The sequence below is a fragment of the Tachypleus tridentatus genome, chromosome 10 (assembly GCF_004210375.1).
Source record: "Tachypleus tridentatus isolate NWPU-2018 chromosome 10, ASM421037v1, whole genome shotgun sequence".
Taxonomy (NCBI): Eukaryota; Metazoa; Arthropoda; class Merostomata; order Xiphosura; family Limulidae; genus Tachypleus; species Tachypleus tridentatus.
Genome location: NC_134834.1, coordinates 70335109 through 70360792, shown reverse-complemented (window position 1 = coordinate 70360792; position 25684 = coordinate 70335109). Strand labels below are relative to the sequence as shown.

The following is a 25684-nucleotide window of genomic DNA, read 5'->3' as shown; positions in this document are numbered from 1 at the left end:
GTAAGAATGTCTCATGTTAATATTTAGAAATGTTGGTACTTGTAACTTTTATTATATTTTTAATTATTTATTACAAAGTGTCATAGTTATTTAAAACCGATAAACTTCGATACTGCTTCAATTAAAGCAAGTAAAATTCATTCCATGAGAGAAAACGTGTTTGAGAAATTTTGTGGGTTTGTTTATTGCTGTTTTTTTCGTGCTAAAAATATTTTTATTGTTCTGGCGTACTATTTTGATGTATAAGAAAAATGTATTTGTTAAACTATTTTTAGCATTGATAAAACATCTTATGAGAAGTGTTTGAGAAATTTGTGTCTTAGTGAATTTATTTCATATCCTATAAGACATATAAGACTGTCAAGGATCCGCTGCGACACTTCTTCCGAGTGGTGCCTGTGGGTCAGCTCAAGAACAAGCTGACAGTTACAGGAATCAGTCTCTCCACTTGGAGCCATTCTCCTTCTTATCAGTGGAGTCCGTGCTAAATATGGACAGCTTTTAGTAAACAATGAGAACAACGCGTGTTTTCATGACGTTTGATGTTTTTGTTTTTTGTGTTTAGAAATTTTAAGTAAACTCGTAAAGTTTCGCGACACAAGACTATTGTAACCATTGGTTATGATGAATTCTCTTAGCAAATAAGCCTAACATACGTCCATCTCTATAGATTTACACATGTTTGCTTTTAAGCATCACTCTAAAACAAAGTTTATTACAAGTAATGGGGCCTACTTCGCGTGTAGTCTCTGTCAAATGATATGATGTTCTATCACATCAAGAGTTTTCTTAAAAAGTTAACATGTTGGAAGTGTTTTCACGATCTTCAGAAGTACAAAGAATGCTTTTACATAAAATATGGGGCACAACGTATATAATGGAAAGAGGCTAGATTTACACTTTATGGCTTGTATTTGAGCAGCCAACTTGCAAATACGACTTACTTCCATTCTCTATACACTTTGAATTACTAAATAGCTATAAACTTACACTTAAATCGTATATTTATATACATACAAGGAATCAAATACATTTTGCTCAATGACATGGTTACTAAAAATGAAACATTGTATAAATATTTTTAAAATCTTTATTATTGTTAATTTGAAACAAAAATTAAATCGCTCGTACATTAAAGCATAAATACCAGTTTCGCATTTTTCAGGGTACTTTTCAGTTTCTGAAATTATGCTCTCTCTAAAAGAAGGCTTAGTTGTAAAACTACCCTCGTTGTTTGACTTTAAAGCTTCATATATGAAAGCAGTTTTGTGCTTTCAAATATATTTCAAGGTAATTAAAGCTTTTGAATGTTTCACAGTAGCTAAGGTTAGAAAGGAAAACAATAATATTAAAGAAGAACAAATTATTCCTTTCATAATAACGTATTACGCTGCAATTAATGTTAATCATATCCGAAAAGAATTGAAAAGTTTCAGACAGAACTTTAAAAGCTAAGATTGAAAGCAAATAAATCATATTATAATGAAGACAACCCAAAAGTTTGTTTGTTTTTTTATAAATAACGTAAAGAAATATGGTAAAGGTAATTTTCCGCAGTAAATCAAACTGTTATATTTATAGGAAACGTTATATTACATACACTAAATATATTACAGGCCCTATTTGAGAGAATATAGTTTTCATAAAATCTAGATTTAATTGTAATTCACATGATGTTATTTATACATTATTTAGTGTTTGTTGTAAACAAATACATATTAAAGAAACAAAAGCCTTACGTTTAAGAACAAACTTACATTACTCTCAGATCGTAAATGCAAATAGTAGCTCATTAACTGTTAGTTAACACATTAATAAGTGTATTATGGGTAAATAACGTATTTCACAAGAAACTTTTTTCTAGATATTTATATTTTGGTATTTTTGTGAAAAGAATAAGAGATTGTTTTAAGAAAAGCATTTTATTAATGAATTTTTAACCACATTAAATGTTGCGTAGTTTAACACACGAGAAAAATTTAAAACATATATAAAACTTTAAGTTTTACGTGAAATTAGAAACTGGAGAGTATTCTAGGAAATAAACTGGCATTTATATGTGTGTGTGTCTTTATTTTTTTAAATAATAAATAGTAAAGAGTTTTTCTAAAATTACATTTAAGTATATTTTTATATCGATTCGGCGCATGATGAAGACTCCATCTAACGTATTTCTGATGTACATTTCTCGGTTGAGTTGGAAGTCCATTCTGGACTCTCCATTTAACGTCACCTTTCTTTAAGTAAACTACTCCATAGGTTTACTGTGTTTATCTTACCTAGGGAATGCATTTCCATTATTCATAAATTTAGAGTAAATTTCATATCGCCAAAGGTATATAATTACTGCTGGTGTCATTTATTAAGATATACTTAAATATAAAGTTACCCTAAGAAACGTCTACTCTACACCTCTATAGCTACATATATTGACTTGTAGGTTTGAAACTTCATTTATACACTAACCACACAATTAAAGTGACTCGATATCGCTCGGTTATTCGAGATTTAAAAACATAAAATATAATTGAAGTGTACGTATGATTACAGTTGGGAACACTTGATATTCAATCAACACCGAAATTGGTTTTTACAGTAGCCTTATACATTAGAGTTATATTTTGTTGTTGTTTTTTCGAAAAATGGTAGATTAAGTCATTTTTAAACAATGTGTTTAGTTTTACACATCTGGGGCCAGTTTCATTGAAGAATCTTAGAAAAGGAGTCGTTCCTGACACAAAACTTAGAAACTGTTTCTTTCCTAGGAATGTTTCGGGAAAGGTTTCGAACCTGAAGAACCTTCTTAAGTTCTTTTCTAGTTTTGCGATAGATATGTAGGTACCTTAAGATGGAAATAAAGATGGTTGCAAAAACCAGGGAATAAATTAACCGTTGTTAGGCAATACTGAGAGCTTCTGGAGCTGGAAAATGTATTCCACGATTTATATTTTGGATTATTACTGGTGTTGTTTGTTATTAAGCACAGAGCTACAGAAAGGGCGATATGTTCTCTGCCCACCACAAGTATCGAAATCCGGTTTCTAGTAGTATAAGCCCACAGACATACCAGAGTTTCACAGAGCGACTAGATCATTACTTTTTCGTCATTATTTGACAAAAAATGTTATTCAAATGGAACGGTTAAATTTTGGTTTGTTTTGAATTTCGCGCAAAGCTACACGAGAACTATCTGCGCTAACCATTCCTAATTTAGCATTGTAAGACTAGAGGGAAGGTAGCTAGTCATCACCACCCAACGCCAACTCTTGGGCTACTCTTTTCCTAACGAATAGTGGGATTGACTGAAACATTATAACACTACCACGGCTGAAAGGGCAAGCATGTTTGGTGTGACTGGAATTCGAACTCGCGACCCTCGGATTATAAGTCGAGTGCCTTAACCACTTGGCTATGCTGGGCCGTTAAATTTCGGAAAATGTGATTAGTAGAATATCGGGATATTTTGTGGAGATTATATCTAACATAATTTTATTTAAAAGATCCATATATGCCTGATATATTGTTCTTAACATACTTCTTAAGTGTTAAACCATTCATATAATAGTGTTGGGAAACATTCTAGGAAACATTTTAGGAAATTCTTAAATTTCGTTTTAAGTGTTGACTTATAAAATAAATTAAGAAGTTTTCATTGGATATGTGTAGGAGTTTTAGGGTACTTCCTCTCGTGGCATTTCTTCCTTATATAAAAGCTCTTTTCAGCCGTGGGGGCGTTATAATGTATGGTCAATCCCACTATTCCTTGGTTAAAGAGCAGCCCAAGAGTTGGCGGTGGGTGGTGATGACTAGCTGCCTTCCCTCTATTGTTACACTGCTAAATTAGTGACGGCTACCAAATATAATCCTCGTCATCACTGAAAGATAATCCTTTTGTAGCTTTGCGCGAAATTTAAAATAAACCAAACCATATATGAAAACAAGGTACTAGGTAATGTTTAGTAATTAAGGCATACAAGTGTGTGTGTTTTAGCTTGAATACCTATCATTACTATAGATGTACTTTTTTGGCAGTTCGTTGTTGAAATGTTATGGAATCAAAAATGACTACACTTGCAGGAAGTCCTCCACTAATTTTATGTACAAATAAATAAAAATATGTTTATTATTTTCTGTTAATTTTGTTGTGCTACAGTTATGGTACGTTTATATGCAGTACAAGATAAAATATAAAATGGTCGATGTTACTCACCTTGAATTGAAAGAGGAATCTGACTGTTTCTCGAATATCTCCTTCAACAGAGCCAATGCTAACAAAATACGCTTACAGACTAAACTTTTATAAGCCTCAAATCCTCAGAGGGATGAACTATTAATTAAACTAATCTATACGTCTGAATATTATCTGTTGAAAATTTAGCAATATGCCTAATTATTTAATATTGCATTTAACCTTTTTACTATGTGAAGTAGTATTTTTACTTATTATCAGTAGATAAATCTAATATTACTTCGTATATGCTTATAGACCTATTGATGTGTCCTGCAACATGGCGTTTAAACTTTTTTCTAGAAATAATACCATCACTTAGGTGAAAGGCTTCAATACACTAATAGCTCAATAAAACCTTCACCTAAGTAAGCCTAACTTCTTCTGTGTTATTAGTGATAGTCTACCTTTCAATCTGTAACATAACATCACGAGGGTAAAAAATACGAAAACCTCTATGTATGTATGTGTGCCTATTGTTTCTCCTTTGTCGTTTTGACCTTTAAAATCAAACTAACTAATCACTGGACTACACCTAACCTTCCATTAAATTATCTATTTTTATCAAGCAGTGTTTATTAAAGTTATTTTGTACACACGTGCGATGAACGAAAGCACAGCTTTGTTTGGTGCAACTGATGACAAGTTGTTAAAGCATGTTAGGCCTGCTATTTTCTTTTTCTTGCACTTTCATTGTTATTGGTTAAGGAACTGTCCAGCACATTTACAGAAGAGGAACGTATTGCTTTCTTTACAGGACCTCTCATCACTTCACCCAATCCAACTTCATTGTTATAAACGTTTACTTTTTTTTTTTTTAGAAAAGGTTTCGAAGAGAAGAGGGTATTCAAAATAACAAGTAAATCGTGCGTAGTTGCTGTTACTAGGAGGGCTTTGTGAGGATTTCTTTTAGTAATGTGTTGCTCCGTGAGACGTGTTCGATGGAAAGGCTAGGAAGATTATTACAACGAACAAGTCTTCATAAGACGGTGAGAATGCCAGGTGCGAATGTATGCACAACTTTATTGAGGAGCACACAAGTTTTTTTTTGTGCATTATTTTTCGTGCACGAAGCTCTCGGTGATTAGAGCCCATCTCGCAATGCAAACAACTGAATATAAGTGTTTTCTTTTTAGCTTGCCATTCGAAACACGAGCATTAGATGGCACACATACACATACAAGACAACTCTTTGCACGAGCACGGACGAGCCATCCACATAATGGCGGTAGGGCTTAAGGCGGGATTTAGAACAGAGGAGCTGCAGTAACGCGTTCACGCCCAAACCTTTTCCTCGTCCTGAACTTGAGAGTGTTATATCCATCACAATAACGTTGCTATTTAAACCTGAGTCAATTACTGTCCTCTCCTTTAGCATGTATATCTGTATAACGAAAAGGGCATCGAGACGAACTCGAAAGGAATCAGTATCTTATAATAACAGCTATTTTACAAAATCTGTATTGTTTACAAGGTACTGCTTAAGGGGACTATAATCCTTTAATCAAAAATTCTTCACTACAAAAACTTTCTACTAGATCATTATTAGTAACAAAAGCACGAGACGGATCTTAGCTGTAAACCCATACTAGAACTTTAATGAGTAAAACACGTGAGCTTAATGATTAGTTTCGCTTTTGTTTTCATCATCTAAATCGAGTCAATTTCATGGATTTGGATACAACGACAAGTATACATGAAATCGAGCTATATGTGTATGTATTTAGCTCTAATAAATACAAATTTATTTTCAATTATTATGTCAGTATTTACTTTCTACTGGTTTCGTTTAAAATTTATTTCGTCATATCTTGAGTTCATTTGAAACGTGAGGAGTAATTATGTACTTGTTAATGACAATTGTAATCCATTAATTCATTTCATACGTAGATAAATAGATGATTCGCTAGTATAAAAACAGCACATTTATTAACAGATTAGATAAGCCGACTACAATGCCCTATCTCTAGTTCATTGTTAGTAACATCTACAATCATTACATAGAAGTCTGCAAGTCATTCTCTACACGTTTATTTTTTATCGCGGAATTATACCACTGTGTTTTACTTGGGTAAAATGATTTAGTATATAAATATTAAAACCACTGCATCATAGCACTAAGTAATAACGTGTTATAATTTCAGAAACTATTTTGAGGCCAGATATGGCAGTGTGTGTGTGTATGTATTTAGGAACGTCAAGTGAGCATGTTGTGTTATCACGCGATTTTGAATCACGATGTCGTCATTTATATATACATCAATATATTATATCGTGCTAGACGACACTGCTTATGGCTTATAAACACAAATTGCACAGACAATGCAAACAAAACGGTCACTTTCACGAATTCTGCCTACCACACATTAACTTGTCATTCGGAGAGGAGTACCTTTTATTCTTAAATCACCTATTCAATCCGATTATTTACCTAATCTTTTTATTTTAATGCTAATGCCAGTCTTCCGAGAGACGCCGAGCCGGGTTTACCGGAGCCGTCGGCTCTCGTCAGTTTCTTTATTGTGGCATAACTCAAGCGTTCTCTTTCATGGCATAAACGCAACAGTTTTGATACCGAAACTTCAGCTGTCTACGAAACACATTTGGAGAACTGTTATTCAAGATGCCTTAATAAAATAACGTCATCATTGCAACACGACTTCCACAGCTGCCTAGATTCCTCCCCGTCGAACTGAGCTTAATCCTTCCTCGAGCACCGTGCTCCACCATCTTGGAGTGTGACCGTCATCAGGCCAATGATGTAACAGCGCTTATGAATGAGAGTAATATAGAAACCCTGCTTAAGGGATTATGATATATCGATAGGCAGATAGATAGACAGATAATAGATAGACAGATAGGCAAATAAAAGTTGTGTTAATATTTATACGTGTCAGAAATATAATATTTTCAAGTTGTTATAAGTTAAGCTATGCTAACTGTAGGTGTGAAATAACACTTAATCCGTTTTTGTTCGTTTGTTCTATTTCTATATTGAATACTATATATGGATTACCTACAGTAGCACCACTCGTACATTAGAAAACAGCTCTATAATAACATGTAGCAAAATGTACGACATTTTATGTTAAAAGCGAGAACAAATTACCATCTTTCTCTCTCTCTCTCTATTTTTTTTTTGGGGGGGGAGAGCTTCTATCACAATATTTAATTATCTGTGGGTTCTGCTTGTTGTTTTTTAAATGTGGAAAGGCATGTTTCTTTTGTTGTTGTTTTTTCCAAACTGTATAAATAAACTTTCACCATATGGAAAATTCTAATTGGACTTTGGGGGGGGGGGATCAACATCTGAGTAGCCCAAACTAGATAAAAAGTAAAAATCGGCCACTGGTCACTCCGTTCCACATGAAACTTTACTGTACCGTCACGGGGGAGTGGTGACTTGAAGTCGTCTTCAAGAAAAACCATTTCACAATTTGATGGTGTAGATACAAATTACGTGCCTTAAGGTTTCAAGTTTTTAGAGACAGCTTTAACACTTTTGTCAGGTCTTAGTAGTTCACTTATATCAGAATCACAAGTTATATATTCAGAAGAATAAAGTGACAATTTTTACAAATATTCTAATGTACATAACAGTTGATTATATGTACTAATGTTACGTTTTTACTTACAAATATTAGATTGCTTTGTTTCATCAATTAGGTATCTAACAGTAGTTTTGGCCATAATCCCAATAATATCTCAATAGGTTTGCCTAAAAGGTTTAGGGTAACCCTAAATATATATATTTTAAGTTATTAGTGCAAATCCGTCGTTATAATGAAAGTATAATGAAGAAAAATAAATCAAAACAGAAAGTATTGGCATTCGATATACTTACTAGTATAACAAATGCTTTGATAGAAATAACAATATGATATCCTTCACTTTGTAACACACAAGCACCAGCTGTCGTCTTAAACCAACTCCATAGAATTAAATATATTTTGAAGCTGCAACCTTGCTCTCCAAACACATATCTCAATTAAAGGAATGAGCAAGTTGGAGTTTTTTCCTTTTTTATCAATCTTTTTGAGGTATGAACTTTCATGTATACAAGCAAACAATGATCGAACTCATGATTGCAAACACATCATTCAACTTGTGTTATCTTTCCAAACAAATCCGAATGCTTATAATCTGATTCAGTTATTTCAACTGCTTTTTTTTTATCATGGTGACACAATTGTTTGTTAAAAAATAAGTAGTTTATTTTTTCAGATTTCCATATAATTTTGGTACAGATAAAAAAACCAGGAAAACTCTATACCTGAAAATAATAAAGCAAAATATCAACAAAGTTTGTTTTGTATACACATATAAAAGTATCATTTGACATTGTAAAGCTACTCCAACCCATGTGAAGAATATCAAAACTGGTTCCCATGCATGAAGTAAAATAAAAATGTACCATGAATAACTGCTTAAAATGTGTCAGGGCTTAACTGTTTCTAAAGCAAATTACACCAATAAATACGCCACGAAAAAGCCACTTAACGTTAATTACACAGATCAACTTATCTCAAATTAACTACTTAATATTATTTACTATACTTAATATATATCAAAGTCGCTACTTAACATTAGCTATACTAACAGAGAATAGAGAAACATAACCTATACAAATCAGCATATCTCAAAGTATCTACTTAATATTAATCATACTAATTAACATATCATGACATTTCTATTTAACATAAATTATGATTATTAAAATTTACAAAGTACCAGCGGCTAGTAGCAGATTAGCTTTTTCAGAGGAATAACAAAACGTGGGCTCATTAAAGATAAATTTATGGCTCTGAATAATATAGACTGTACATTCGTCTATTCTCATCTTAAGCATGGTTCGGTATGGCCAGGTGGTTAAGGCACTCGACTCGCAATCCGAGGATCACGGGTTCGCATCCCAGTCGCGCCGAACATGCTCGCCCTTTCAGCCGTGGGGGCGTTATAATGTGACGGTCAATCTCACTATTAGTTGGTAAAAGAGTAGCCCCAGAGTTGGCGGTGGGTGGTGATAACTAGCTGCCTTCCCTCTAGTCTTACACTACTAAATTAGGGGCGGCTAGCGCAGACACCCCTCGTGTAGCTTTGCGCAAAATTAAAAAACAAACAAATCTTAAGCATTCGGAATTTTAAAACATTTAAAAAGAAAACAAAAAGTGATACGCGGTTTCTCCAAGTATTTAACTTACTGTTATCACCTTGTAATGGTTACTAATAGATTTTTTTAAAAAATGTTATCTTTTATAAAATATTTTAGCACATTTCAAAATATTCTTTTAATGGATTTAAAACGTTTTTGGAATGCAAAGTAAACAATACACAAGGAATCAAAATACGCAATAATTACAATTCAAGTATACATTTGTTAATCTTGGTCAAATATGTTAAAAAATATATTCTTCTTAAAACTGAAAATTTAATCTACCTATGTAGCATTGAGTATGTGAAAACAATTTATTCACACGATAATGTGGTCCGGCATGGACGGGTAGCTGGGGCGTTCACTATTAATGTGAGGGTCGCGGGTTCGAATCCCCGTGACACCAAACATGCTCGCCCTTTCAGCCGTGGGAGTATTATAATGTGAAGAACAATCCCACTATTCGTTAGTAAAAGAGTAGCCCAAGAGTTGGTGGTGGGTGGTGATGACTAGCTGCCTTCCCTCTAGTCTTACACTGCTAAATTAGAGACAGTTAGCTTTGCGCGAAATTAAAAACAAAACAACAAAACGTACAGTTATAATAGTAATGTTAATATTAATGAAGACATCAAAAAACAGTCTAAGATTTTAAAGGCTACAAAATTTAGATATCGTAAAGCCTCGTATAATATATTGTTTATAATTATGTGATTAAGTGTTTGTTTATAATTATGTAATTAAATGGTTCAAGTATATGCAATGCATGTGGGCGTATCCTGAACCCAATTGAATTTAATACACCTGATAAAGCTTTCTTCCACTCTGGGCGACTTTCTGCTGTGTGATTTTGATAACTGTAACGACTTCATTCACTGATAACCTAAGCCTTTTAGGTTCTAAAAGGTTTAAGAAAATATCTTTTGACTTTCAGGGCAAATCACTGTAATCCTGTCATAAGCCTCAAGCATCTTGGTGCAAGTGATCTTGTGTAAGCCTGCTGAGACACGCCTAAGCTGGATTTAATCACACCAGTTCTACACTAGAGCCATATGGTAGTTAGTATGGATTGATAGAACATCCGCGGAAGATCTGCCCGTCATATTTCAGATCCACTGAGAGAGTTGCGACCAACATGCAAGATCTAGACAGTATTACACGTGGGCACTCGCGAAATTCTGTTGGCTATTTTAGACGAAGTGTAAAATATTAACGTCTATATTATATATATATATAAACCTTTTGTTTGAAAAAAATAAAATAGCACAAGTGAGACAGCCCCTAAGGGGCGTTATTTTAATATGAAAAGTTTGAGTTCAACTAGACACTAATAATTTCTGACTGAAATCAGTAGGATTTGTAATACAAGAGCATACGGTTCTCCTGTGAAATTTAAACGAAATTATTATTTTTTAAATAGTTAACTTTAATTAATTTACTTTTTTTACACTCTTATATTTATATACATACAATTGCCTTAAGCGTATAACGAACATATCTAAGTACAGGAATGTTAAACTGACTGTGTAGCTGTAGATAAACCTATAAAGTAAGTGTGAAACTTGCTCGACTGTATCATATTAGTCTTCGCAAACTCGTATGATTTCAACAAGAAATATACAGATTAAACATAAATAGTACATGAGAGTAAAGTTTTAGCTTTAGCAAGATGTATTTCCTCCAGAATCATCTTTGTATGTTGTCGTTTTGTCACTAAAGAGCTGAAATAGAGAATAGGTTTCAGGTAAAGTAATATGATTTGTTTAATTAGTTGAAGAGCTACAACTTTTGTTAAAATGTCGCAAGTGATATTTTATACCTGAAAACATATCATAATATACAGGCACAACAAGAGACCTATTGGTTCACTTAGGCTGGCGTATTCACTAAACTAAACTACTATAAACAAAACAGCTCTCAAAACCATCCCAAGTTATTCGTATGTTTATAAAGTCTTTTTTTAACTAAAATCACATAAATTTAACGCCTCCATCACATCCGAAGGCAACCCATCTCAAAGACCAACCACCCTGTTAGAAATTTGAAAAATAAAACTGTCATAGTTGAAGATGACTCCTACCCTGCCAGAATGTATATTTATGACCCTTAGTCCTTCCATTCTCGCCATTAAGTATGAAAAGAGGTGATGTATCAAAACTATCAGTTCCTTTATCAATCTTAAACACTTCAATCAGAGAAAATATTTTCAGAGATCTTAACCGTTCCTCGTACCTTTCAATCTAAGGTATCATCCTAGCAGCCCTCCTCAGAACCTTTTCCAAAAGATTAATGTTTTTTAAAGGTGAAGAGTCCAGGGCTGAAGAAAATGCCCCAAATGTAGACTAACCAGGGACCTATAGAATAAAGTTATAACTTCTTTAGACTTGTATTCAGTATTTCTGTAGGTACAACTTAAAATCATATTTTCCCTACCACTAGCTACAGCACACTACTTGGATGGATTTAGAGACTGTGCAACCATTACAGTAAGATATTTTTATTCCATAACACTGTTAAGACTAGTATACTTATTTACATAATGCTTTTAATTCAAATTCTGATAACTCATGTGTATTATCTGGTATTTATTATAATTAAAACCCACCTGCCATATATTTGCACAACTAAATAAATAATCCGATCCTTTTGTAAAGCAGCGTTATCCTTTTCACATCTAGCAAACCCAAGACATTAATATCATCAGAAAACTTAAGTCATTTATTAACCATTCCTTCGTACATTTCGTTGATGTAAATCAAAAAGAGAAAAAGTCCTAAGACAGAGTCCTGAGGTACCCTACTTGTGCGTTAATCCAGTCTGACTGAACTCCATTTACTTTCTTCCATCCAACCACTCTTCTATCGAATATTTGCTAACTTATCCCTCACATCTCGAGAGTTAATTTTTTCACAAGCTTATATGGCATCTTGTAAAATGCTTTCTGAAAATCCAGATACACTAAATCTACACTCTTACCCTCATCTACATTTCCAAGAGTATCAAAAGATTTGTAATACCTCATGTTCTCTTAGAGGAACCATGTTGACTGTTCAATAAAATTCTAAACTTTGTTAAATTACTTTAGAAAATATCTTTTAACATACTTTCGAATTTTTCCCACAGCTGATGTAAGACTACTTGGTCTATAATTACTGGGACAATTTTTATCACCTCCCTTGAAAGGAGGAGTTACATTAGTTAGCTTACAATCCTCTGGCACTTACCCACTATTCAAGGTCTTACAAAATTAAAAGCAAGTGGCTCACATATCTGGTCCTTAACCTCCTTCAACAAAGAGATTCTAAACTACAACGACTGTGAGAAACAGTTTGGTTCTTTGGAAATTTTACTTCAGTCGTAAGTAAATATTTAGAAAATAAAACGACTTGCAAAACACAAAAATGTCCGTTTAGAAAGTCTTTCTTAAACAATGTAAACATGTATTTCTTGCTTCCTTTCCATATTGACTCTCATACATTTCAACAACATATACTGCTCTTGGAATTCTCATGTAGATTTTAAAATCAAACAACTATCGCATAACAAACGAACTTTCAAGCACATACAAAATATTTTCCCGGAACCTCGAAGACGAGTGTTTGTGTTTAGTTTGTTTATGTTAACACAAATCCCAGGTTATTCCAACAGTATTTCTGGTGAAAGGGAATTGCGATCACGCAGTTCTACTACATGACTCTGGCAGACAATTTGGCGTTATGTAATTAAATTCACTTTACTTTATTAAAAACTAACAAAAAGGTGACTACTGACTCTCGTCAATTTTTCATAAGATAATCCCCCACTTAATGCATTATGTATTATCTCATTTTCCCAACAGTAGTCGTACGCTATTAAATCTGTTTAAACTTTTAGACTGAGTTAAAATTATTTTGTACTGGCACTAACATTGACAAGAAACGTAAATAGCCTTATCACGGAGTCACATGCTTCTAAAGTAGGCGGACCATTGGTGACTTATTTTACATTGTTTAAAGGTGATTGGTCAATAAGGAATGATGTCATAAAGAGTGGTTACACCTCATCGAATTAGTTTCTGACGTTGCTTTCGTCGACATAGGCGGAGTTGGGAATCCGAAAGAACCTGGAGAAGCGGAGTGGCCTATGTCCTGCGCACCAACTTTTGTGTGTCAGGAATGACCAACACAAGAAGGTGGTTTTAGCAAGGCGCGTGACTCTACGAGTAACATACAGTGAATAATCTTTTATCGCATTCGTGGCAAGCGCTTTATTGGACTTAGCAGTCAAGCGCTCAGAACAGTTAGTTCACCGTTACAGCTTAAGGACGAGTCCACAGGAGGGTGTTCCCGCTGATCTGTATAGTGGAACACGCACACCTCGCTCTCTTCACCTGAGATCACACAAATACAAAAACTCTTGATTGTCTGTGATTCAAATCCTCTTCCAATTCAACGTTGAGATTAGGTGCTACTGTCAGTCACAACTCTCGAGCTCAATCAGCTATCAATCTCGAAAACTCTCGTAACCCACAGTAATTGATAGATGGACTCATTAAACGAATCGTTGTGCCTGCAGGATCTGGTAGCCGGTGTTGGCTCCCCACACCACGTTGTACACGACACTGTTGTCATGCCGGTAGTTGCGACATCACATCCCCCCACCATAGGCCCGATTACTCCGCTAGTTCAGGTATCAGCTGTCCCGATGTCGATTCACGGACTACACACGGGCCCGCTACCCGTGACCGGAATCTCTGTACACCGGCACAATCTTTATGAAAACGCAAATACTCCGTGTTCCAGCAGTTCAAATACAGGACATGACCTAGGTGTTGAGCACAAGAAACGAGGTAAGGCTTATAAAAACAGTAAACCTTCAAAAACATCATTGATAATTTCAAATACATAGATAATGTCCATAATTGTCATGAATGAGGCACTGCGTCGTTGTAGTTTAGTTATTGGGAAGAAGTCTAATAAGTCTAAATGTGCTTCGCTTATACTGTTTTTAACATCAGTTTATTCTTAAGATCTACCAATTTTACAATCAGTACCTTCACATCCAAGCCTATAATTCACATTTTAATTTGTGTTTCTTTGAATTAAAGTCAACACTAACTCTGTGATCTATACATCCAAAAACACGGAATATAAGTACTAGAAGACAATTGCAACTGTATAGCATATAACCAACTCAGTTCATCAAATTAAAATATGAAATGAAAACAGAAAGAAAAGAAGGTAACAACGCGCGATTTCAGTGACACCTGACGGCTGGTAGAAAAGTGATTTTTGTTTTCTAATATGGTTTTCAACAAGGGTATTGCTAGAATTAAGGTAACATTAACTTCACCGACAAAATGACGTATCTACACACACTTACACATATATATATATATATTTATACATACAGATGTGCCACCACTTAAAGGTGTATATCGAACCTTGAGACCAATCACTTGATTACACATGTTGGTGTAAAACTTTTCATTCACATATCCGTTAAGCCTATTAGTCTCGGACCGTGCACCATCACTCACTAAAGTATGATAAACCTCTTTTATTGCTATCGAGATCAAATACAAAATTATACGCTTTCATTCCTAAGAATCAATAACATAAAATGTACACTTGCAACTCTAATCATGTTAACATGCGTAAAAGTGTGCAATATTAATATCATGTTTTGTATTACTCTCTTCTACGAAGTCTCTGAAACGTTTCTAATATATATGTTGTGTTATGCTCTCTGCAATATTCACACAATTATTTTAATTTCTAACATTATTCTTTTGTGTTGTTGTATTATTTGCAACTCTCCTAGAAATACTTGAATTTCTCTGTCTCTCTGTAATAGCCCAACATGGCCACGTAGTTAAGACAATCGACTCGTAATTTGAGGGTCGCGGGTTCGAATCCCCATCACACCAAACATGCTCGCCATTTTAGCCGTAGGGGCATTATATGTAACTGTCAATTCCATTATTCGTTAGTAAAAGAGTAGCCCAAGAGTTGGCGTTGGGTGGTGATTACTAGCTGCCTTCCCTCTAGTCTTACACTGCTAAATTAAAAATGGCTAGTGCAAATAGTCCTCATGTAGCTTTGCGCGAAATTCAAAACAAACCAAACGATATATTATTCTACGTTCTGTATTTTAACTTTCTCTCTGTATCTCATTACTATGTCGTGTTCTGCTCACTGCAGCATTGTTACTATGTTTTTTATCATTCGTTTCATCAAAGCTACTAAATTTTATGTTGGTCTCTGCCAACGTCATTTGCTGGAAATATATTATTGGCCATCTGTAAACCAATTGAAAATGTTCACGTATGTACATTTTAACTTACTTTTTGACACTGTAGGTTCATTGCATAATCAAGAAAACAACTTCTAGGGTACTAGGTTATATTTTGTCATTCGAGACAAATGTTTTTTTTGTTTTCTAAAGGAACAAGCTGATAAAAATGATTTTCCCTGAACATTTTTACATCTATGTTTTGTGTTAACCATTCCATCATAACTCCTATAATTTGTGTTTGTCTATACAACATTGTTGTCATGTTTTGTTATACGTAGCATGACTGAAACACTACTTCAATATTTTATTTTCTGTTCAATATTCTTACAGTTTTATTATACTCTCAACAAATTACTACAAGGTTTTGGCACCTGATATGGCCTGGTGGCTAAGACACTTGACTACCAATCTGCAGGACGTAGACTCGAATCTGTCTTTTAACATGTTTCCCCTTTCAACAGTGGGAAGATTTAATGTTACGTTCAATCTCACTATTCTTTGATAAAAAAGATACCCCAAGGGTTTGCGGCGGGTGATATTCACTAGCTGCCTTAATTCTGTCTTATCATGTCACAATTAGGAACAGTTAGCACAGGATGTCCTTGCGTAATTTGTTGGAAATTAAAAAACAAAGTTGCAGTATTCTTTATGCAACATTACTATAGGGGTCTGTTACACTTTATTTATCGAGATTATTAGGTTTATATTTATAAAGTCGCTAAATACCGCAAGTTTTATCGTGTTCTTTATTTTTTTTATTGTTGAAATTTTTTTTTAATTAACAGTTTTAGAAATTCTTATATATATATATATATATATATATATAGGCACGTTTAATGTTCTACACAATATTTTAGACAATGGTTATTCGGTTTGTATGAAACACATCGTTCTAGCTTTGTAGTTTTTCACTAAAAGCTAAACAAAACGCTACTGTGCATAACTGTCCCTTATTTTGAATTGATATACCAGAGGGAAAACATTTAAAAGCAGCAGACACCGTCAACTTTTGACTTATCGAAAAGTGGGATTTGACAAACTTGCGTGTACAGAGGTTGAATACGTTGTGTTTCAACGATTTCTGATCCTCCTCACACTTGGTCAGGCTTTGTCTGTCAGTTACAAGGCACACCATTTCTCACTGCATTCCATCTGTAATCCGTCTAGTATATGAGAATACAAATCCAATCATCCAATTAAACAGTCCAATTGTTCAGGTTTTCCAGTGGGATAATGGTGATTTTACAGACTTTACAACGCTGAAATCCTGGGTTCGATTTCCCGTGTTAGATACAACAAGTAGTTTAAAGTGGCAAACAAACAAACCAGTCGCTCAAAATTCCAAAAACGATGCATCTGACGACGTGACCAGTATGTCTTCGCACAGGAGCATGAATTCATGTTTCATTCTCCTGTTGCTTGAGGTATGCGACGGTTGAATGGATAACTCGTGAAGCAAATATAGCACACGTGATTTGTGTTCCTTTTTCAGACGGAGATCCCCCTTGATTATATTGCGTGCTGTTGCCTGTATTACATGCAACTTTTTACCACTGCTATTTGTGTTTGCCTATTTGTATTCTTACCTATTATCAAACGCCGCAATTTACTTACCACAGCTGGGATATGACTTGTTACAGGTCCATTTTTAGGCAGTCCTGATGATCCATTTCCCTTTATTTTCCAATGCCATTAAGTAAAAAAGATGTCCCTATCATGGAAATTCTAAATTCCCGATAAGAACAAAAATTTATGAACAGTGTTACGTATTACATTTTCAAAAAGCCTAAAACTCATTTAAATTCACATTCAGATTTAAAAATTAAACAAATGTCGATATGTGTCCAATTTACGATGCTTGCTAACAAGGTTGACACACAGTTTCTTTTTTAATACCAATATATATTAATATACAAACAATAACACAATTTACAATAATGGTTATTACAAATGATGATCTATGTACAAACGTTTAACAAACTTACAAACAATGTTGAGTCTTCTTTCTGGTCTTAGACTTCCTTGATGGCTTACTGAGAGTCCACTGTGAGTGAGTTACTCTCGTGTTGATGTAGGTACAGGGAGATAGCTGGCTCTGCGTTCTTCGTTTTTCATTTATCATACGCCGAGTTTTTTGCCACTGAAGTTATATAGTGTCTGATGTGAATCCGTTGAAGTTAAATGATTTGTAATATTCAAAATCTAATTAACTATCTGAAGTTTCTCGATTAATAAACGTTAATCAGAGTTATAGCTTCCGAAGTTTAGTATACCGACTATACAAACCAGTAATATATACTATCTCTTGCTGCGTCGCTTTGGTTACTTTTATAGGCGTGAGGAAAGTTTCTAGAAATTTTACTCTACACAACAAAATAGACAATTAACTAGTGTTTACGTACACATATATTGTTGATTCTCATACTCGACACATTTCTATAACTTCAGTGAAGAGCCAGACTTTTTGCAGTACAGGTTTAACAGTATAAGTCATGTACATTTCTAAATATAAATTTGACTTAAACAAACATTGATATTAAAATAGATATGTGTTAGTAAATCCCTAACACCTTTATTTTTAATGAATTAAAAAATTGGCTTTAGACAGTTTTAAACTAAGATATATAGATACATTGACAACAACACGATAAACATAATACGCTGTCAAAACGACAACTTCAATAATCATGGCAGTATATAACACAATCAATACAAATAACCTTATAACCTTGTAATCATGACATTACGTAGTAACTAAAAGTGTATCAGCACAACCAGTCACTTTTGTTGGGCTCTATGATACAATTTTCTACTATATAATATATATACTATATATACTTATTTTATTGGCCTTCATTGTATTCACATAACAGAAATGTTGTTTCACTGGAGAAGCGTCACCTATATCTACATCATGAACAGCGATGTTATTCTGATTACGAACATCCGGAAATATACTTTCGTATTTAATCAATAAACTTGCACTACGATTTTGCTCTTCAGGAGGCAAGTGATTGAGTTTTGAATCAAGATTGACCAAGATGTTGGAATTACTCAGTTTGATGTTGGATTCGTCTCCAATATTTTCAAATTTATGGGTGTCTGAGTCAAAGACTCTGTCATCAATATCAAGAGAACACTCGACACATAAAATATTTTCAGATGCATGTGGGATGTGGTAAGGTTTCAACATATTGAAATGACACAGCTGGGTAGCCTTTTGATGATCAGATATTTTTACAATATAATCTCTACATTTAACTTTCCCAACAGCTTCATATTAACCATAGTACCTACCTTTGTGTAGATGTCCCATCATGGGTAACAATACTAAGACCATGTCACCAGGATGGAACATACGCTCTTCAGCTTTGTGATCATAAATGTTGTTGTTGTTTTTCATTCGAGCTTGGGATGACTTCAAATTTTCTCGAGCCAATTCACAATAACAGAAGAGTCTGGACCGAAACTTGGAAACGTAATCCACTATATACATATCTTTCGAGTCATCTTCCAATCATTGTTCCTTCAGCAGCTTCAAAGAACTGCATACTGAATGACCAAACACCAACCCAAATGGCTTAAGCCCCAACAACTTCTGAACTGGCTTCCGAATAGTAAATAATAATAAATTAACTCCTTCATCCCAATCCTTTTGTTATTGAGAGATTAGGTCCATATCATATTTTTCAATGTAGAATGGAATCTCTCAAGATCGCCTTTCATTTCTGAATGATATGCACTATATTTGATCTGTTTAAAGTCGAGCTGATAAAAAGGTGCTAAAACAACCCCGATATCAAATTTGATCCCTGATCAGACTAAATTTCTTTGGACAAGACAACAAAAGTAAAGAAATTAATCAGAGTTTTAGAATTTGGGGGGACTAAAATGTTTCTCAAAGGAATAGCTTCAGGAAATTGAGTAGATGCACACATAATAGTGAATAAATAATGGTTCTCTGATCGAGTTTTTGATACAGATCCAACACAATCAACAATCACACGATTGAATGGTTCTTCAAAAGCTGAGATAGAGTTAAAACAAGCAACAGGAATTTTCTGGTTAGATTTTTCGACCAATTAACATTTATGACAAGTTTTACAAAACTTAAAAAATATATATATTGCATAATCTTTGGCCAAAAGAAATGTTTCATGATTTTTTTTTGCATGCCTTATTGACACCTAAGTGACTCCCAATGGGAAATTCATGAGCAACTTCAGAACAATATGCTTTGGTAACAATGATTTGATAAGCCACAGCCCAGTCCTTTGAATCTGGTACATCAGATGGTTTCTATTTCCTCATAAGTACACCATGTTTGAAAATATAACCTATGAATTTCCTCATAAGTACACCATGTTTGAAAATATAACCTATGAATTTCCTCATAAGTACACCATGTTTGAAAATATAACCTATGAATTTCCTCATAAGTACACCATGTTTGAAAATATAACCTCATGTAACCATGTTTGAAAATATAACCTATGAATTTCCTCATAAGTACACCATGTTTGAAAATATAACCTATGAATTTCCTCATAAGTACACCATGTTTGAAAATATAACCTATGAAGTTTCTTCAGTTCTTCTTTTAGTAGTGCATATTTAAATAGTGAAGACACCTCGGGATCCTCTTCTTGGTTAGGATCAGTTTAGTTTTATAAAATGGAACTTCACCAGATGAACCAAATCCCTCACATTCATTATTGTTACTCAACAAAGAATTTTCAGTTGGACAGTTATTCACAAGGTTCCCATGGATCCGAAAAATGTCTGAGATAAATCTATAATATCGTTTTACGAATTCGTATCTACCAGTTGTTTTTGGATTAATTTCTTGACCTGAATTCGTGTTATAGTACAAAAAGGAAGTACATCTGGATTCTTTTCGACAACAACATCATCCTTAGATAGAACAGTAACTAGTTAATCAACAGTTTTGGGTTTGGCAACAACTTTTACCCCAGCCAAAAAATCTTTTTCTGACAATAATGAAACACCCTTAATTGGTAGAGTAGATCTCCAACCACAACAGTTCACGAAACAAGATTTGCTAAATAAATATCTTTGAGAAGAATATTAACAAAGCCATTCTCAATACCCTGAGCAATAACAGACTCACCAATAACGGAACTCGAATCCAAACGAATTATAGTAATATAACTTCTAAGAACAATGGCTGAGCGCTCAAGTATAATGTATAATACATATACGTATTAGTAGCATTATTTGTCAATGACACAAAACCAACGGACTCATAAGGTTTAAATTCTTCCTTAACTACACCTATCTTTATATCAGTGGTCAAACAAACAACATCGAGTGATCTCGATGAAACTATGGATGAAACTACATCCATATGTTGACACGAATTCATTAGGTGTTACCTTCTTTTATTTTTTCTTTTACAAACTCTAACAATTGGACATAACGTTGTAAACAGGCGGTGATGGTTTTGATGAAGCTCTATCCTGACTGTCAGAAGCTCCTGAATTAGAGTTGGTTTTTAGAAGAATCCTTATATTTAGTGGATTGAACAGGTACAAGTTTTTGCTGAGGTAGCAGGAATTTCTTTCCATGAAAAGTGGTTTTATATGTTTGAGAGTAATCATTAAAAATAACAGCTTTTTCCTATAATATATCAACACTATTTTCATCCAAATAACTTCTGAGGTCTTCCCATGCACAACTTTTAAATTCCTCAATTAGGCATAATTGTTCTAGTCTGTCCAACTATTGCTAATATGAATAGAATTACACCATTGATTAAACTAACTTCTTTTTTTGTGAGCGAATTTCACATATGTTTGATTATCTTGCTCTTGATAACTTCCAAACTTTTGACGAAACACCTCAGGTACTAACTCATACGCTTTGTGATTAGTTATCGCTTTGCCTTGATCAATCGGAGTTGAGTCTAATTTCCATTTGCGACTTCAATGCGAACTTTTCCAAGCTCGATTTTAAGTTTTACTTGGATCTCTAACTCATCTTCATCACTCAATCCCAATTTTCCAGTAGGAACATCAAAGTATCCCCTAATGCTTCCACAGACAATAAATCATTTCAGTGATACGTTCCTTTGGGTCTTTTTTCTTATTAATTTCTTAACGTCTAGTTCTAAAACTTTGGCAGTTTCGAGAAATTCACTTTTATTATATTTTTCTAGTTTCGAGGGAGAAAATCTTGATAATCAAACATGATTAGATTTTTTGAGCGTTAATAAATATAATTTGAATTCTGATTTGAATTTTGTTTCACATTCAAATCTCGGACACGAGCCCCCAATTTATTATTTTACATATTACAATTTCAAAAAGCCTAAAACTGATCTAAATTGTAATTTAGATAGCAAACCTGTCACAAATGAGTGAATAAAAAAAATTATGTCAGATAGAATTGTTACATACATACCCTTCCCAATAACAGTCACTTTTCAGTGACGTCACATTACCAAAATAATGCCAAACAATGTCAAAACTTCCTTCTGATACATTCCGTTCCACTTCCACTTTATATCATTTTTGGATGGCATGGACTTTCTGATTTTCATATTCAAAACCATTTTCATACAATGCACGTAACACTCTGTAGTGCCACAGCGATATGTCTGCGGACTTATATTGCTAGAAACCAAATTTCGATACTCGTGGTGGGCAGCACACAAATTGCCCTTCGCCTAGCTTTGTGCTTAATAACAAACAGCAACTTTGTAATGTTCCGATGTCTTCAAAATTTCAGATCACGTTCGGCAAACAACTGATATTTAAATCTTACAAAAAGTCGAATTAATAAGCAGTGAAAAACAATTTTAGAAGTCAATTTCTAAGTGTTTTTAGTATCATTATTGTTTTTTGCATTCAGCTGTTCTTCTACACTTTTATATTCCTTATTCTTCCTTATGCTTTAACCTTAATTGACAAACAACTCTAAACCGGTGCATTTTTTCTTGCTATAAATAAGTTCTAAGTTAGCTAGAGATCTGTTTGAGACGTTACAGTATATATTTTGCTCTAATGTTTGATAGTGTAGATTCAGCAATATAGCTGAGAAAATTTTGCTCACGTAATTGGGAGAAGCTGATGTTCTTTGTAATTTGAGAAAATTGTTTAAAAAAGTAGAGAGGAAAACTACAAAAATTATCCTCCTTAAAATTTCAGGAATGAACTTACAGTCTGATCATCTGGTAGAAAGCGATATGTTTACAGATTTACAATACTAAAATCTGTGGTTCTATTGCTTGCAGTGGACGCAGGACATGAACTAATGTGGCTTGTGTGTTTGTTTGTTTTTTAATTTCGCGCAAAGCTACTCAAGGTCCATCTGCGCTAGCCATCTCTAATTTAGCAGTGCAAGACTAGAGGGAAGGCAGCTAATCATCACTATCCACCGCCAACTCTTGGGCTACTCTTTTACCAACGAATAGTGGGATTGACCGAACACTATAACGCCCCTACGGCTGAAAGGATGAGCATGTTAGGCGCGACGAGGATGCGAGCCCGCGACCCTCAAATTACGAGTCGCACGCCTTAACCCACCTGGCCATGCCAGACCACCAATGTGGCTTTACTCTGAAACAAACAACCTAAAATCTGGTATTCCATTCAAGCTACGTTTGAGGTTAGTTGCGTTGTTGCTCACCGTATTTCTAAGCGCATTTGTTGTATCGCACAATGATTGTTTTAATTATTATCTCTCATTTGATAACTAAAGGTAATTGCTGGTGAATGTTTTCCTTTGAATTGACTTTTGTATTATCAGTAATATTTAAATTCTGTGGTATGGTAAGAGTACAAAATTAATGTTTTATTTTATTTTTGTTCATTGGAAAATTTTTCGGTATCTCTATGTCAGCTAAATAGAATTTTACGAAAATTCATATTTCAAGTTTATTTTCACAAATAATCATTATTTCTGTTACGCTTCAATGAACTTAAAGTTTTCATGTCTTGTGTTATTCGTTGTTTCGTAATTTGGATGCGTTGTACGTTTTAACCACAAGTTCTCAGTTCACTTCTAAACATCAAAGTCACAAGTAATACTTATCTCATCCAACATACTTTGTGATCTGCTTTCTAACACATCTTATTGACATTGACTTATTTTTCTTGTTCTTTGAACTTATTTTATTACTTTACCAAACAGTGCTTATCACGTGCTGAGATGTCGTTACCCCACCTGTCAGATAAAATTTGGCACTAGTTCAAATATTTTTACAAATAATTTAGATACGCATGTGTGTGTGTATATATATATATTAACAATTCGCTTTCATATTTGTTCTGTGTAACCCTGTGTTTTACAGATTATTTAAACAGCGTTACCTACCTCCATTTTAGTGTATTATTCCTGGTGGCAGGGATTTATCGTCTATTTTTTTATCCATTCACTTAATGGAAATAACTATTAAGTTACAGCTTTATTTAACTGATGTTAACTCGTGTTATCAATCTGTGTTCAGGTACAAATACTGACAGAGTAACAGCTCATGCTGTACACGTAACCTTCGAGTATTTCTTAAGATTACATAATAACAAACGTAATATAATTGAAAAACTGTGCGAGCGACACAACAACCAAACCATCACAGAATGAAATTTACTAGACCGAGTTGTTAAACTAATTAGCTGCTGTTTTCCTTACTAGCACAAGAGTTTTTAATAAACGTATTTATTTATTCTAACTACTGCTGTATGTAATTCTAACTTCTTAGTGCAAACTTCTGACACCGATGATCTCAGCAATTAATACGAAAAACAAACCTACTAAACTCTCAAAATTTCAACTGTTTTATAATCGGTGCTCGGAAGATTTTAAGATTATTTAGAACTTAGTGTAATACACGAAATGTTGAATAACCACAGCTAAACAAACTTTTTATCAGATGCTGGTATTTGTTAGAAGCTTTGGGTAACTGAAAAAAAATGAAGTAACACATATAAAAACCTCAACTTGTGTTTAGTTCAACAAAATTTGTTAACCATCAAAAATTAAAATATTTTACTTAAACCGTTTCCTTGGTTGTTCTAGGCCTAGCACTCATTTTATTCGCGCAGTGTTATTTTAAACATGAATTACCTTCTCGACTTGAAAAAACTTTGGAGAATTAATTATACATTCATGGCCTGGTTTAGGAATGAGAAGGAATAAGTAACTAGCCTAATAATATGTGATCAATCGTTTAGGAACAATGGAGGACGTAGTCACTAGAATGTCGATCAAGTGTATAGGTACAAGAGGGGATTTAGTCACTAGCCTGGTGACCAAGTGCGTATGAATAAAAGGGGATTTATTCTAAAGGCGGCTAGTATGGATATTAACACTTTAATTAAAATAAAATACAGAGCAATGTTTTGTTAGCCTGAAGATCACTTGAGAAGGTCGAAACGTTGTTCTACACTTTATTTTAATTAAAGTTTTAATACCCAAACCAGTTGTCTTTAGAAAACATTTTTACTTCAATTGGGTTTCTCGTAATCATGAAGAGGGGATTTAGTCGCTTGCCTGGAGACCACGTGCGTAAGAACAAGAGGGAATTTAGTCACTAGTCCGGGGATGACATGCGTACGAACAAAGGAACAACTAAATATTAACCCAGTAAAAGCGTATTTAGGAATGGATGAGGACCATCACTATCCTGGCAACTATGTGAGAAACGCTAGCAGCTTAAAAGTAGCACATTTTAAATAGCTGTGGTTAGGATTGTATAGAACAACACGTGTTTAGAACAAAACCTTTCCTTGTTGTTGTTGTTTCTGTAAATGACATTATGCTTCTGATGTTTACAGTTGACAAGTATAACGATATCAAAGAAGCAGTGAAAGACCAGACCAAGCCGAAAATCAGTCTTAGAAATAAGTGACAGTTGTTCAGAGGGGTTTGGGGAACAGTGGCCGCACTGTCTCCGACAAAGTCCACCGTAACAGGACACTTGTCGTTTTATTGGCTAAGCTCAACGGTTGCGGTCAGTTTGGTGTCTTTGAGCTGTTTTTCCAGATGGAGGAGGAGAATATTTGTCAACA

The 25684-nt window shown here is 34.1% G+C and overlaps 1 protein-coding gene across 1 annotated transcript in view; it reads left to right on the top strand.

Moving 5' to 3' along the window:
- The first annotated feature begins 13460 nt into the window (after positions 1 to 13460).
- LOC143229525 (pituitary homeobox x-like) overlaps positions 13461 to 25684 on the top strand; it is a 37751-nt gene continuing 25527 nt past the window's right edge. The window contains exon 1 of the mRNA XM_076461987.1: positions 13461 to 14205. Within this exon, the coding sequence (XP_076318102.1) occupies positions 13899 to 14205 (307 nt within the window). The 5' untranslated portion in view covers positions 13461 to 13898. The remainder of the gene's footprint in view (positions 14206 to 25684) is intronic.